General features: G+C 36.8%; 1 protein-coding gene across 4 annotated transcripts in view; it reads right to left on the reverse strand.

Annotated features, from left to right (window-relative positions):
* The window catches only part of LOC136849807 (zinc finger protein on ecdysone puffs-like), a 520,057-nt gene that overhangs the window by 23,890 nt on the left and 479,704 nt on the right, over positions 1-16,463 (reverse strand). For all 4 annotated transcript variants that reach the window (XM_067123238.1, XM_067123239.1, XM_067123240.1 and 1 more), the window contains 5 exons: positions 14,598-14,803; positions 4,305-4,632; positions 3,908-4,080; positions 2,794-2,884; positions 643-744 (listed from right to left, as the gene is read on the reverse strand). In XM_067123238.1, the coding sequence (XP_066979339.1) occupies positions 643-744; positions 2,794-2,884; positions 3,908-4,080; positions 4,305-4,632; positions 14,598-14,803 (900 nt within the window). The remainder of the gene's footprint in view (positions 1-642; positions 745-2,793; positions 2,885-3,907; positions 4,081-4,304; positions 4,633-14,597; positions 14,804-16,463) is intronic.

The following is a 16,463-nucleotide window of genomic DNA, read 5'->3' on the forward strand; positions in this document are numbered from 1 at the left end:
CAATGGCCCTAGGGCAAATACAATGTAAGCTTCTTGGGGGAAGCGTGCTATTATAACTGAAAATGTCAGTAATTGGCTTTACAATTTCGAGAAAGAGAGGCACAAACAAGATTCCAGATCACAGTGACTAGGAGGGGTGTGGACTTCAGTTTCAACCTTTACTGAACAAAGTACAGATGAAGGTCAATCACAAAACACCGCATTGGAAAGTCCTCTAAACTGGTTAGTGGCTGCTCCAGTGGAATAAGCAAAGCAGGATGAATAGACACACCTGATGGACTTTAATAACTTGCGATATACAGTACTTACATTGTGTTCTTATTTTTGTCATTTGATTTTCTTTCATGAAGTGGCCACTAGTTACCAGTCAACCCAATGGGAATCAATCTATATTTCTATAACATGGGTCTACTTTTACAATTATCACTTAATAGCAAACCATATGGGCAAAAACCATGAGTCTCAAAATGGTACTAAGTAGTGTCTTGTCAAAATACTTTATAATAAAAAACGCACCCAGGCTTTGGGGTTTACTCAGAAGCATTACAGAAATGGGTCCAGTGGCAAGGAGTTAATATACAATTGTTAGGTAATGTTAGTAAATTTTATTTGAATAACATCTTGGCATTGAAAGGTATTTACCCTCAAGTGGCTGATTGATGCAATGTGATATTCATACACCATCCGACTTGGGAAAGTAGCATGGCACATAGAGCATCGTGGATGAAGGTAGCATTTCTGCATCTACAAAAAGAGAAAAATATTATGTTGACACGATTTCCTAAAAGCTAATCCTCACTATATCAGCCTAATGATCTAAATGCAACACTTCTTACACCTTAAACCTTGCTACTGAACCTTGCATACACTTTTTCATGTATATACTTTAATTCAAACTTTTAACAAATATAGAGCATAAATATCTTATCAATACCTAGCAATGGCCTCCTTAAACAACAACAACAACAATAATAATACAGTCCGATCTCAAAAATCTGGCATTCCATGGTCCGGGATGTTTTTGAATCAGCCGCCATTAGTTCTTGAGCGGCTATTAGGGCAGCACCGCACGTTTCAGTTTTCGGATTTCAGAACTGAAGCTTGCTCCATAAATACACGAGCACAGTTTATTTCCAACAAAAACATTCTGTGACACTCAAAAATATACTGCATACAAAAGAACCAAATTTGTGAATACACTTGTTTATCTCACTACCTCGTGTATCATGTGATCATTAAAATTTTCTCCCAAAACATGATTTCATCATAAATATCATGTATAGTGAGAGATGTATTTTCAGTAGATTACACTATGCTAGGCTTTCTATGCCTGTCTTGGTTTTGGTAGATACCACTGACAATACATATTACACCAGCGTTAGCTTTTAACTAATGAATAGGCCTAAAGGCCAAAGTTCATTAGGTTAAATGAGAATCTTGATACATTAAATCAGGCTTACCAACATTGTGGCTGATCTAAGAATTCATCACTATTTCTTATAATTAACGACCATTTAACTTTGCGTGCAAGACACTGGCATAAACAGCATGTACTGACATAAACAACTGAATTGAGACACAGCCATTTGCCGATGTCAATTACCCTAACTAACACATGTTTATTAAGGGTAGCATTACAGTTGTTGACTTGTTAAACACCTAATTTTCAACAGTGGTTTCCATAAATAAGAATAAACTCAATGGAATGGAAAGTGTTAAGTATGAGACTAAACTTACGGTTGTACCTGTGGCTGAAGAAACAAATAATGCGGGGGCCACAACGTTTTGGAAGAGGCAAAAGCAACAACCGATACTGGCGAAATCACAGCTTTACTTCATGTAACTTACTGTATCTATAAATAAGTTGCATTTTTAAACCTAGCAGTAATAATTTACAGAAAAAAATGAATTTCTGAAATGCATGTCATTTAGAAACTATAATGGCTGAGATGATGTCAATAAAATGCAATCAGCTGATGATTTTAAGAATGTAAACTTTATCAGAACGCAAATGGCACCTGAATGCTGTAATCATAAATTATAACAATATGACAATAATGAATGAAATATAACTGCTTACAGTATATTCAACAAGTTGTACTAAAACGATCATTTGTAACACAACTGTTATTTGAATTTTGCAAATGGATATCTTTAGGTGTAACAACCTCTTTGAATTTTGCAAATGGACATCTTTCGGTGCAACAACCTTTGCGAGGTCAAGCGTGTGTGTGCCTCTCTCTCTCTCACACTTGTGCAGGTTTAAAGAAATAAAAGCAGCATATTTTTAGGTTTTTGCTGAAAACGAAAGCCAGAAATGTTTGAAATGCCGGACAACACTGAAAGGTCCAGGAGATCAAAACTCAACAGTGCACATTTGAAGTGGCTTAGCCCCAATGAACCGAAGGTGTATGCACCTCCTGGGAGATAATTATGGAGCAGGCCAGAATTTTCACAAGGAACTAAACCTAACGAATGGCAGTGATTACTAATAAGCTTTATTCTACTTTTGATAACACAGCAATATACATGTGGAATAAGCTGGCAAGGCTTTGTTTACATAAGGGTTTTCAGGGGCAATTTCTGTCGTCCAGGATTTTCTGTAGTATGGCTATGGCCTGGTCGCAAGGGAGCCAGTTTACAGAGGTCGGACTGTAATAATAATAATAATAATAATAATAATAATAATAATAATAATAATAATAATAATAATAATAATAATACCTATTAATATGCTAACTCACAACATCAGGAGCAAAATGTCTGTGACAGACAATTACTCAATTGACTCACCCGATGCAACTTGCTATTATTGTGCAAATCAATTCCTTCCCCAGTATTCCCTCCGAGGCATTTGAAAGCCAACTTGCAAGTGTTGCAGAATCTGTTTGAAAATACCACAGTTATCTCACAAGCTCCAATATTATACTTGATGAAAATCATTCCAAACTCTTTCCTTAATTACAATACAAAGAAATTACTGTGCTATCTATTAAACATGAAAATGAATTAAGTGAAATGCTATCAATTGAAAATTAATTACCCAAAACCCTTCAGTTACAAATATAAATCACTCAACAGTCATCTTTGTCAAGGCTAAAAATATACAGCACTCCATTTATATGTACCATTATAAACCTACCACCAGCAACTTCAACCGTTTTCCATAAAAGATTCAACAAATTTTCCAACAAATATATTGAAATGATACAAATAGGAGATCCACATAATCATCCTTTGTGCCAGATAAGCTACATATTCTGAGATATGCTATAAGTAAATTTCATCTCCTTTTGAATCCTCTGTCTAAAATCATACATAAGAACTAATATTTTCTAATCATGAATAATCAAATAAACATTCAAAATGTACTTAAAAAACTTCCAACCAAATCTAAAGAGATTTTTATTTACATTAAATGATATCCCTACATTGACTCCCAGTACATACATCAAATAGACAACTTACCAAACCCTTTGCAAACCCTGTACAGTGTGTGACAAAGTTTAAAGAACTGTAAATTATATCCTTCAACAAAAACCTAATTGGCAAAAAGAAAATGTACAGTAATTTACTTAGTAAATTAGAAATTTTACTAATGAAACTTACAATCCACTTTTTCAGCACAAACTGCAACCATTACAACACACTTTACCCATGATTTTGGGGGACATTCTTTTATTGCTGGCTAAGAATTCACTTCTCATGGTATGAAGCTGGCTTAGTTGTCATTTTTAAGCTGAATATTTGTACAGTACTTTGTTGCATTTTATAAAAAATGGAGGCCAACAAAAGTCAAATCATATGAAGTGTGCTGCAAATTTTTTGGTGGATGATGTCATCAGAATTTTAAGGGATGGAAATAGGATGAAATCATTTTATGTCACAAGAAACATACAGTACATACCTGGTGACAGAATTTTTGAACTCTTCACTTTGCTCCTCCTTCCACTTCATTTCTATTTCTCTCTGCTCCTGTCTCTGTTGTACACGTATTTTGCGGAGGACAACTGAGTGCTTCCTTGCAAGTCTGCTTAGTTGGATTTTGTGCCCTTCACTGCCAAGGTGGTACTTGTACTCCTAAGGAAAGGAAAGGAAAGGAAGAAGAAGAAGGAAAAAAAAAAAAAAAAAATTTTAATTAAAGTAAAAAATGTCAAATTTCAATATCAGTTTGATTATCAAGTTTTGATAATACACATCTTGCTCTTCTATGATCACACAGAAGCATATAATCAGTCTAAATTCAATAGCAACTTAAAAGAACAGCATGCAAAGGTAGGTTAGTAAAAAATGCTGCACCGTACCTTAAATGTAATTGATCTCTGACTAGGACAATGCGGACATCGGAGCTCCACAAACAGCCTGCCTCCAACTCTTGGATGTCCCCTGCCTTCATTATTCACTGCCCGTTCTCCATCTGCTCCAATAGTTACCTGCACACCTCCTGGCCCATTAGATCCCTCTTCCTTATCCTCATCATCTTTGTTTTCCTTACTTTCCTGAGCCTTGTGTTCTCTTTCTGGGCCTAGACTATGAAATCTTTCCCGTTCAAGTTGAGCGTGTTTTTCCTCTTCATAGTTGTGGCTGTGATCAACTGAACTGTCACTCTCCATACTATCCATCCTTTCCATTCTGACAATTACAAGAAGAAAATTACTTTTGGTTCTAATAACAAAATATCATATTTTTCTTTTCTTACTTAATCCTATCTAAAATTTAAATCCCACAAACAAAGCTACGTAAGGCTATCACTTACAAGAAACACTTAAGACTACATTGTCTACACAACACATGAGTAATCTTCACAAGTACACACATATCCAATAGCTGCAAGTCATCCTTTACAGTTTAATCTTTCTCCATCAACCATACATGTTTCATTTTTAATGGGGTTAGAATCATACAAAGGAAAAAGAAAAACTGAAAACCCAAGAAAATATTAAATGTATTATCACAAATCTTTATTTGCTCAAGATAACTTTACACCCTTGGCAGTGATACTCTGTGCATCTAATAGCCACCAGTAAACTTATGTTCAAGTGCATTAGTAAAGGATAAAATCTTTCAAAATTTCTTCTGTGCATTTACGAATACTGTCGTTTAAAAGACACCAATTATTACTTAAATTCACAGATACGTTTTTAACTGCAATGGAAATATATTTTATATTTTATTGTGAAAAATAACAAACTCATACTCATCACCATATAACTAGAAAAATAAAATTAAACTTATACACTCTCCCAAACCATGGAACCATATACTGTATGTATTGCACCATTCTCAAAACTCAAATTATGTTTCACAGATAAAAGCAACTGGTTTTAAGCACGATTTATCCCTAAAGTGAATTTAAAGACTTTTCCCAGAATGAACATAATATGAAAATCAGCAAGACCCCCCATGAAAGTTTGATAAATTGCAACAGATCTGGGCCTAACTTTATTAATCTTATGTGTGCTCCCCCCCAAAACCCCCTCCCCAGAGATAAATTACTATTTACAGCACACACACATATTCATCAGAAATCTTATCATCATAAAATAGCCTTTAACTGAGCAGGATGTATCCAGGTGCACAAAGCAAACTGTTACAAAAGAGAAATGGTTCCATGCTACATACTCAGGCAATGGCCTATTGCTCTGTGTACTTACAATGCTCCTCATCACACTGCACACCTTCTTTGAGTGTGGATGAGCTGCCTTTCTATGAAAATGTTCTTGGGTGATGTCTAGACCATGATCAGAGGTCTTCTCAACTCTGCAGACATGAATCAGGTCGTATCTGATTGTCTATTCAGTGTACAGTACTCATTCCTGTGTCATAAGCCTTCATCATAGCAGGAATAAAACTCGTCTTTACTTAGAAGGCTTCTGTCCTGCAGATATCTTTCAATGTTCAAGGTGCTTACAATGTGGCAATCTTCTCAGATGGAGCAGCAAGGGCTTTTCTACTTTGCCTCATTTTCCATGAGCCGAGCTCAATTCCGTGGTGTTATCTTTGGTTTGGCAGTTTACTGTTACAATTCTGGCAGTACCAGTGCCTCCTCTCCATACAGATGTTGCTACTTGAGGCTTTGGCTTCTTTGGTGCCTGCACATTTTTCTTCCAGCTGGGGTGCATCCTTTTGTGATTGAAAAACTGCTTTTCATCAGATTTGCAAAGTCAGAAGGGTTGGCCAGATCAATCCTCCTAAATGTTTTCTCTGACCCTTCACACCTCTTGTTTGCAGTCATCTCTGTGTGCACCCCTGTTCACAGTTACCATGGGCTCAGCTGCCCCGTTCTCAATTATTGCATTACTTTCAGATGGCGTATTTTCACTCTCCCTTGGCTGCTTCTGTGAGCAGTCTTCAACTTTCATGTCTTCTCAGCCCACTTCCATGACTTGGGTCTCCCTGCATTTCTGAGCTTGTCATTGCTTTTCGTTTCTGTCCTTGTAGCAGTTACATCCCTCACAAGGATTTCTTATAGAAGCTCCTGACCAAATGATGCTTGCTCCAGCCACTTTTTCATCTTCTGAAGCCCATGACTTCTTGAACTCTTCCAGCAGCATCAGTGCAACTGATGCTTCTGACTTCCACCACTTATTTTTGGTATTCCAATGCCCAAGGCTTCCAAAGTTTCTCCAAGTTTGGCCTTCTTTTCTGCCTAAGCAGTGATACCGCCAGAACTTTTATGCCCGTGGTAACAACTTCCTAGTGTCATGGTTCTGCTCCCAAAGTCTATGCCTGATTTATGAATACGTACGTTGGTAAGGCTTTCCTTGGACCATTGTACAGGCTTTCTTGTGTTCTAGTTCTCAAACAGCTAACTCCTGCCTCATTCACATTGGACTACATTTTGTATACTCTCCACTCTGTCTTGACCACAGCCCTTCTTTATGGCTTCAGCAGAAGTCTCCATTAGATGTTTCTATGTTCCACAGGGGCTACCTATTCTGCTGTTCTTGAGTCTGCTCCTGACTGCTCTGGCCTTGCCTGTTGCTCGTTTCTAAAGAGGGTATCATTTAGACTTACTTTCATGTTCCTGTGGCATCAAATGGGAGTTCAGAAAATAGGACGCCTCACTTAGACGTGTGGGCCCAGTGACAGTGAAGTCTCTACCAATTGCCATATCAGCTGTACTTCATGGTTTTGGTCCCCTAGATTCTTGACTTACCAATGATGACGTACTAGGGAGTCCATTCCGAAAGGCATTTGCAGTTATAGCTGATCACCATTCTGGATTCTATCGCAACAAACCTAGAGGTTCAGGTCATCATTTACCTTTTCTGGAGCCTCCAGGAATGTCCCTTTTCAGCTTCACTTACTTCACTGCACTGGAGTACAGTATATTCATTAATAGTAACTTCTCCTCCAGTCCTTGCTCCTTCACAGGTGGCCATGTGACTGACTGGCCTCCATTCCGTTTTCCAAGGAATGGCTGCTGTCACTGTTGCCACTCCTTGCCATTCTTTTGCCAAGACTCATCATCAACTACTAGGCCAGATTGAAGCTTCAAATGAAAACCGATCTCACCATAAACACTGCCTTCTTTGTATTAGTATTTGCTAGTCTTGACTGTTGTGTCTCATGCTGCCTGTCTCCAATCCCATTTTCAGTGCAGCCTTATGAAAATCAATCCTTTTCCAATGATTTGATCATTTACTTTAGTACAGTAATCTGTTACAAGAATTATAGTGGATTTCCAGTTTGAGACTTCACTTCAGTTCTGTCCCACCTTACTCGCTGACCATACTCTTCTCTTGGATACGCCAGTTTTCTCAAGACCCTTTGGCCAACACTCTGCATTATCTTGGGCTGTTCTAAATGTGTCAGTGACCTCCATATCCTTCAAGGGTTTCACACTCTAGTTGCTGATCCTTGTTTGGTCTTCAACTGCTGCAGGTTGGTGGAATGGCTTCTCTTTTAACATCTAGAATGGCTATCTTCTATGTTCATGCACTGCCTTTTATGGGTCAAGTGCTTTCTTTGTAATATGAGAGTTCTCTGAGGTTTTCAGCATATAAATCATCAAGACTGGCCTTTGAAGAAACTATTTCATCTCGGCTACGGAGATTCTCTCTTGGACTTGCATATGGTCATTTCCTTCACTCAGGACTAGGGTCCTGGACACCTGTACCCTTTCATCTGCTCTAACTTTGTCAACCAGTGGTCTCTGCCATCTCTAGGGAATAAACTGGGAATGGCCATGCTCACTATGATCTCTAGGGCTTCCACCATATATGACTTTGCTCTCTGCTGAGTTTTTTTCTTGTGCTGTTACTGAATTTGCCTCCTTGTCTATCTTCATGGCTGACCATGTCCTTACCTTTGATACGGAGTTAAAAACAATCATCTCAATAACCCAGCCTTCATTAACTCTATTGCCTTCCTCCCTTACCTGCTGTCTCAGATGATAACTGGTACAACAGAATCAGGAGAATCAGTAAGTATATCAAGTACTGTAACTGGGAGTTGGTTGAATATGGACTAGGAAAAGATTTTTTTTTTTTTTTTTAACTTTTGGGTTCATACACATGGATGCATCGCCCACAGTTAAAGGCTATCTTATGATGAATGGATGGTATAAAAGCTAGTTTGATTCTAAAAATACAGTACTGTTCAAGTATAATCTCTTCAGCCTTTTAAAAGTGAAATGCCTGACTTTTGCACTCAAAATGGAGGTATGTCAGGTCAAGTTAAATAGGAGCTAATCAAAAAAGGAAATTCTTTTTACATTACACCACCTTTCTCTGTACGGTATTTATGATATACATCAGTAACCTATACATTTTTAGTAAACATAGTAAATAAATAAAACAATAAATCATAAATAACAATGTGAAAATTATTTTAATCTATTCTCAACAAGCTGAAAAGTTTGTAATGGCAATTACTGAAAATGTCATAACTAGCAACAATTAATCTATTATATTAGGCTAAGAAAATCAGTTGTGGAATCCTTATGAAAGATATAGTTTTATCTGCTAAGTAGATAGCACTTACTAAAAATATTTTTCAATGTACATATAGTCCCCAACTTACACCTGGGTTACGTCCCCAATGGTATAACTTGAATAGGTTTCAACTTGGCATAATAGATATTTTGTAAGAGTAATCCCTCAATTATCTGGATTACCATTATCCAAACTCGACATTACCCAACACACCCAGACAAGGGGATGATCAAGGCCCCAACGATATGATGTATATAAATTTCAAAATACCTGAAAAACTGCCCACAAATGGTTAGCAATACTGTACTGTGCAGCCTCAAGAAAATGTTTTTAACTGCCCACACTTGGACTGGCAAAGTTTTTTTTGAGGGGGAGGGGGTTGTTTTGGAAGATGGGTAGAAGTGGGGAGCAGTTTATTTGACTGGGAGGGGGTAGGATCCAGTGTTGGATGGGCAAAGAGGGCTAGGTAGATCTGACTTGATAACGCTTGTTTGTTTTCATGTTGTTTATGATATAGTAATTCACATTTTATTAAAAGAATATGTACGTACTGAGATATGGTAGAGAGAGAGAGAGAGAGAGAGAGAGAGAGAGAGAGAGAGAGAGAGAGAGAGAGAGAGAGAGAGAGAGAGCAACAACCAAGGTATGTTTTCACTGTAGTCGAAGTACAGCAACACACACACTTCTTCACTTTATTTATATTTTATATGCTGCAGTATTCTTGTTTATATTTTTACTGTATTTTCTATATTTTCTAATTTTTTATTCTTTCAAACCAAAGGATAAATGCAATTGTGTGCAGAGAGAGAGAGAGAGAGAGAGAGAGAGAGAGAGAGAGAGAGAGAGAGAGAGAGAGGGGAGAATAACCGAGGTATGTTTACACTGAAGTCTAAGAAAATTAACACACTACTTTTTAATTTACATTTTATGCTGCAGCATTCTCGTTTTACAGTTTTACTGTATTTTCTCATTTTCTATTCCTTTCAAACTGATAAATGCAATTGTGTGCATAGGGGGAGAGAGAGAGAGAGAGAGAGAGAGAGAGAGAGAGAGAGAGAGAGAGAGAGAGAGAGAGAGAGAGAGAGAGAGAGAGAAATGTAAACATTACATGTGGCAGAACAATAGGTATTTTTATTATACATATTACAATGATGATACATCAATGTAATAACACAGTATAAATGGATTCTGTGAGTAAAATAACAGCTTCATTACCATTACCAACATCTTAAATGCAGCTGTAATAGCCTATTTGACTTTTGCAAATGGATACCATGAGTGTAACACCTGGGCTTAGCCTAGGTCTATAGTTCACACATACACATTTTTATCTCATGTATATGGCAATACAATATGGTAACAACTAATAGGGAAGTTGCTGTACAAAAATACATTAACGGTCATAAAACCATGGTAAGCTGTCGGTAAACACAGGCAGGCTACCTGTCTAATGAACTGTGTCATTTACCAGAGAAAAGAAGGGGTTGCATTTTTTTTAAGTGTCTTAATGCAGATAACTGCCTTTTGCATAAAGTTTTCAGTTTAAAGTTTGTTGCTTGTTGTTTATAAGCATACTGAGTATTTAGTTATGTGGTATTGACAAGGTTAGGTGAGGAAGGGTATGGAGTTGCCCTTGAAACCCTTATATTTTTTTACTCGCCATTAGTATCCAGATTTCGTTATTATCTGAGACCTTTGGCTCTATTAATCCGCATAACTGAAGGATTACGGTATTAGCTATTTTATTTTAGCATTATCCATTCTATATTTACTAAAGTGACTCATCATATATAAATAATTTTTCAAGTGCATTTACATTATTTACCTTTGTGTGCAATACCTTTTTAATTAATTTACTGATGTTGATCTGAAACATTTTTTAAGCATATTTCTTGGAAATTTTGATAAGTCATAAAGAAGGCCTGGCATAATTTGGGGACAATCTGTACTTTAACTGAAATCTCTACATAACACACACATTCTAAGTATATTTTCTTTAATTACTTCAACAACGGGTGACCATGCATAGCACAGTAACATAATTTATGGTCATTTAAGACTGAATGTTAACAGTGCCACTTGCTTCTCAGAAAAATTGTGGTTCACAACGGTTTTGGACATTCAGTTTTGGACATTCAGTTAACTACCAAAGAAAAAGCATTTACAACGAGAATCAAATCGTGGAGGTTAATCATCTTGCTGTCACAGGGGCCATAAACCAGATGTTCCAATTTAGGCTTGACATACCAACAATAAGTTCTGTGATGGTGTTCTATTTCATGAACTGCTTACTTGGCCTACTCCTCATTTTTTCATAACTACTCCTAGCATTCAACCTGAAATTTTCTGAGTACCTCATTTTCATTTTGTCTACATTTTTAATGTGACCATCTCCCTTTGACAGTACTATTGTCTTTTACCTTTTAAATTTGCCTCCTTGGCATAGTATTACAGCATCTTTGACAAAACTTTAAGCACTTGCATATACTTTAGGCTCATTCTTTCACCCTTTCCTTTAAAGTATGACCAGTCTTGTCTCCTACCATATTTTTCTAAGCCTTTTTCTGTGGCACTGGCTTCAGTCTTCTTCATGTTGCTTAAAAATGTAGCAGAAAGCAAGCCAGTTTGTCCTAATCTACCTTACTGTGGCACTGCTCTCATTTCTGTTTCTTGTGACAATGCACTAGTCCTAAATTGGTATTATTCCTATATTATCTTTGTAAGCCTTCTCATATGCTCATTCTAAATGGCAACTCATGGCTGTTGCAAACAGAATCTTTACCATACTTTCTGTAAAGCACTTCCATCCTTTCCTCTTCCAAACATTCCCTTATTAATGGATATCATGTTGGTTGAGACAGTAAGTGCAAAAATCCTGATTCTTGAAAAATCACTTCTGTTACCTTTCGGATTGAGAAAGAATTAACAAAAATGTAGAAACAGGCCTACAGACTTAGAGATTTCAGGCATACATGCCAAACACTGGGGCAACAAGGGCCATTCAGCGCTGAAACGGACATTGACAGTAAAAAGGTTTGAAAGGTGTAACAGGAGGAAAACCTTGCAGTTGTACTATGAATCAATTATTGGGAGAGGGTGTTAAGTCATATGGAAGAAAAAAATATGAACAGAGGTACAGTAAAAGGAATGAAAGAGGTTGCAGCTAGGGGCTGAAGGACACTACAAAGAACCTTAAGTAATGCCTAAATTGCATCACATTACATGCACTGACAGCACTAACCCACTACAGAGGAAACAGGCCTACATGAAGAAGAGAAATGTTGATAAACCTACTGGCAAATAATATCACATGAGAGTACAGAGTAAAATTTTATGATGCTCACTTGAGGCTTACACTTCACTTCAAAATGGAGATAAGGTTATTCAAAAAGATAAGGTAAGAAAATGGAGATAAGGCTATTCAAAAAGATAATGTAAGATTTCTTGAAGTGCAACTACAAAATACTGAGATTCAGGGCAACATATTTCACAAACACCAGCATTTTAACACTTCTTTTGTGTCATTCACATTTTTTTTTATGCATTTCTGTTGCACCTTCTCATTTTCATAATGTGATGCCTGATATTTCCTGAATTATTTGCCTGTTGTGCTTTTGTCACTGTTACAATACAATTTTCACCAAGTTGACTGAATTTTAATACAGTCAGTGATCTTCAGTGTTGTTTTCAATGTGTCAAGTTTTTGTTCACTTCCTGTTCACAAATCTACTTTATTCATGCCAAGTATACTGGACTATTAGCGTAAATCTGAAACTTTGCTTTGCACTCACTGGCGTCTAATGTTTGCATGGTATGTTTACATCCTGTTTGCTTGTGCTACAGTAACAGTTACTTTGTTTTACTTGAGTGGTCAAGTATTGTCTGATTACTGCATTCATTGTGACACAATCCACTTGTGTGGGTAAGGAAATACAAAAGTATTTAGTGTAGGATCCAGCTATGTTTGCATGGACTGACTTGCAAGTTGTTTACTGATTGTCTCCTTATTCACTGGTGAAAGTACACACAGCACCATACCCACAAACAATTCTATCCGGCCTCCTGGCAAATCATCGAATTCATCTTGTTGCAATGAGACTGCCCTCCAACATGGTTTCCAATATCATGCCTCCTCCCTACTGTGAAGGCTGTATGCCTAAGAAGTAGGTCTTCACAGGTCTCAACACATTCTTCATCCTTTCTCTTCCAAAGAGGAACATGCAACCCTTAACAAGAATAGATCATAATCTAAGAAAAATAAGGTACTGTACAAACTTGATTTCTCAAGGGTATCATGAATCACAAGGGAGAGGTTGTTCTCAACAATAAGCTCATCACAACAGCTTTCATTATGATTATGAAGACTCCTTTTTCTTACAACCTATTTCCTTACAGTTAGCCTAATATACAACCCTTTTCTTCTCATACTGACCTTTATTACAGCTATTCACAATAAGATAGAACTTTCCTTCATTACCTTATGATGCTTGTACTTCCAGATAACAAATACTGACGAAGTACTGAATAGTCAACGTCTGTGGCAACTGTCAACCTGACACCATTTTTTGTTTTTATTAATTATTACGTGTTGCTCATCAGGTGTATATCCAGCTTCATTTGTGCCTCTCATTTAGGCTGCCCTTAAAATTACTCCATGGTTCTCCAATATCTGATCCTCAACCTTACAAGAAAGCATAAAAAAAAAATATAAAACAGTGTTCTTGGATGACATGTCTAAATTGGAACACCTGGCTGATGGTTCTATTTCTTTGTTCATTACCCATTAACAAAATTAACCCTGAACCTGAATGAGTTTTCCCTGAAGCTGACAGAAGGTTTGTGCCAAAAAATGTTTTCCGAGACTTTAAGTGCCATATTCAAAATTTTAAGCGAAACATGTATGGAGGAGAGACCTAAAATGAACACACAGTATAACTGCATTGCTTATCAATTAAAATACTTCAATAAAGCAGAGTATTCAAACTCAAACATGCATTACCTCTAACTGAATTCACGGTACTTGAATTGCATTACCAACTTATTCATTCACTTTGCAACATTCATTCATTATTAGAGACTAAAATAAAGGTCAAAGACATGTAAAGTACTTAGCTGCCCAGCTTAATCACCATAATAATACTTTACATATCCATCTTAAGATCCTTTGGAAAAGATATTTTGTATCAGTGGGATTCTTGGTAACTCAACACTGTCGATATGTGATGATTTCCAAGTCATTGTTCTTCTGTGGTCCTCATACTCTCCTTTGACTAAGCTCAAGTGTCATTCAGTATCAAATTATAAAAAATTTATCACTGGTGTAGATCCCATGATGACAAGTAACACTAAAGTGTAAACTTCATTTTCTTATTCCTTCTTCAGCAGGGACACACAAATTGGTACTCTTTTCAGCTTCAATTCGTTACCTTATTTCTTCTTCAGCAGGGACACACAAAATGGTAGTTTTCAATTTCAATCCAGTAACAAGGCCTCTTGCTAGGCTAAAACAAAGGTGTCAATTGACATCTATTTGCACTGGTAGATCTATTTTCATGAATGCCTGCTTACTTCTTTCCATCAATTTCTGTAAGAATGAAACTTAAATCATGACACTTCTTTCTTTCAATATTTATGCATTTCTCTTTTCTGGGTGTTTACCTCTGTCGTTTACGTGATGGCCCTGGGTGGCCATGAGGGGAGGGCCTCCTCCTTGGCATAGCAGAATATCTGTTATTACGATAGCGAGGGGAACCAGAAGTTGATTTCTCTCGCTCATAATGGTGACCTCTCCCCTCCTCATGGTACGGCCTGGGTTCATGAGATCTCCGGTCTTCCCCAAAGTGCCTGCGGTCTCTCGACTCCTCCTGGTTAAATAAGACTTGGGAACTAAGCTTTCATCATTTCAGCATTGGGGAATTGCCTGGTGGCTGGCTGACAACAACCTTCAAACAATGTAAGTAAACACTACAGATTAAGAAGCTAGGAACCAGAGATTGGTGTTTGTATCTCTGGTAACATCAATTATGAAATGCAGAATGTTAACCCAGAATTTTTTTATTTTTAACTATTTTTAGGCCCTGTTTTTTATCAGTAAGCAATATCTGGGAAATCCCATTCAGAATTAATGTTAAAATTGCTGTCTGGGGCTCAAAATACATGATTTCTTTAATAATCGGTCATGTCTTCCCAAAAACATATTTCTCTAATAATCGGCCACATTTTCCAAATTAACTAATCGTTGCAGTATTAACATCTACTTTTTCTAAATGAGATAAAAGCTCTGTTTTCTACTACAGTACTTGGCTTCCTTTAACCATGAAGAAAATCAACATTTATTTTGGCATTTTTTAGTATTAGCCTTCAAATGAGATAAGGTTTTTCCATTCATGACCTGTAAATGAGTTATACTTTATAATAATAGAGCTTACCAAGGCATGATCCAGTTGTCTTCAAGGTTTAAAACAGACAGCAATAGAACATGTTTAAACCACTGCTTCTACTGCCTCAGAATAAATGGCATTTATCATATATCAACTAGTTCCATCTGGAAACTCATAAATTTTTAACTGAAATCACTATCACCAGGCGACTTTTCATGGAATTACATCGGAATCCTTCCATACAAAAGGATTACTTTGATAAGTACAGTAATTCTGTCCTGAGGCCCAATATTCTCCCCTTTTAAAGGAACAAATCACTTCACTGACTAATACAATGAAATCATTGGCAAGAGAACTTACTCCTTCAGTATTAAATTTATCCTGTGAATAACACAATCAACAACCTATTCAACAGACTCCACAATCAAAGTCAAATTAGTTAATGAAGTGAACACAAAATGTACCAAAGATCTGATTACCATATTTGCAAATGAAAAGGATGTTGAGTGCAATTATGTACAGTAAACCATGCACCACCTATCAAATGTTTAAGAGATAGTCTGAATAGAGCTACCTTTTATTTTCAATGTACTTTATTTGTAAGTACGTCCTGTCATATATTTATTTCCACACAATACACTCAGTATAACCATTGTTAAAGTGACAAAAAAAGCTAAATTTATTTTTGCAAAAAATCATAACATTAAAATTTCAGTACAAGAATTTTTTTCTTCATTTCTTTGAAGCTTGCCCTGTTGCTTTAATCAACAGTACAAGACTTAGACCAGATCCTTAACTGTCACAAACATTTATCTCAAATTCTTCTGATACACCTCCCACTATCTTTATACTTGCTCTTGTCTTGGGGTACCATTACATCACCAGCTCAGTGAGTCTTCCCAGACTCTCGTTGATTTCTCTGTCATGAATTCAAACTCCTGTAATTTCCACATTGTAGTGAATTCTATTTTCCTTTGCATAATATAGTAACACAGAAATCTATTCACTCTTCTGTCCTAATCCTTCCCCCTATCAGCTTTACACACATTCTCATCACCTGATCCATGACTGGTTCTCCAGCAACTATAAGCTACTTTTTACCCCTGATGGTCTGGAAGCTTTTCCAATTTTCATCTTCCCAAAC

Source organism: Macrobrachium rosenbergii, chromosome 21 (genome assembly GCF_040412425.1).
Source record: "Macrobrachium rosenbergii isolate ZJJX-2024 chromosome 21, ASM4041242v1, whole genome shotgun sequence".
Classification (NCBI taxonomy): domain Eukaryota; kingdom Metazoa; phylum Arthropoda; class Malacostraca; order Decapoda; family Palaemonidae; genus Macrobrachium; species Macrobrachium rosenbergii.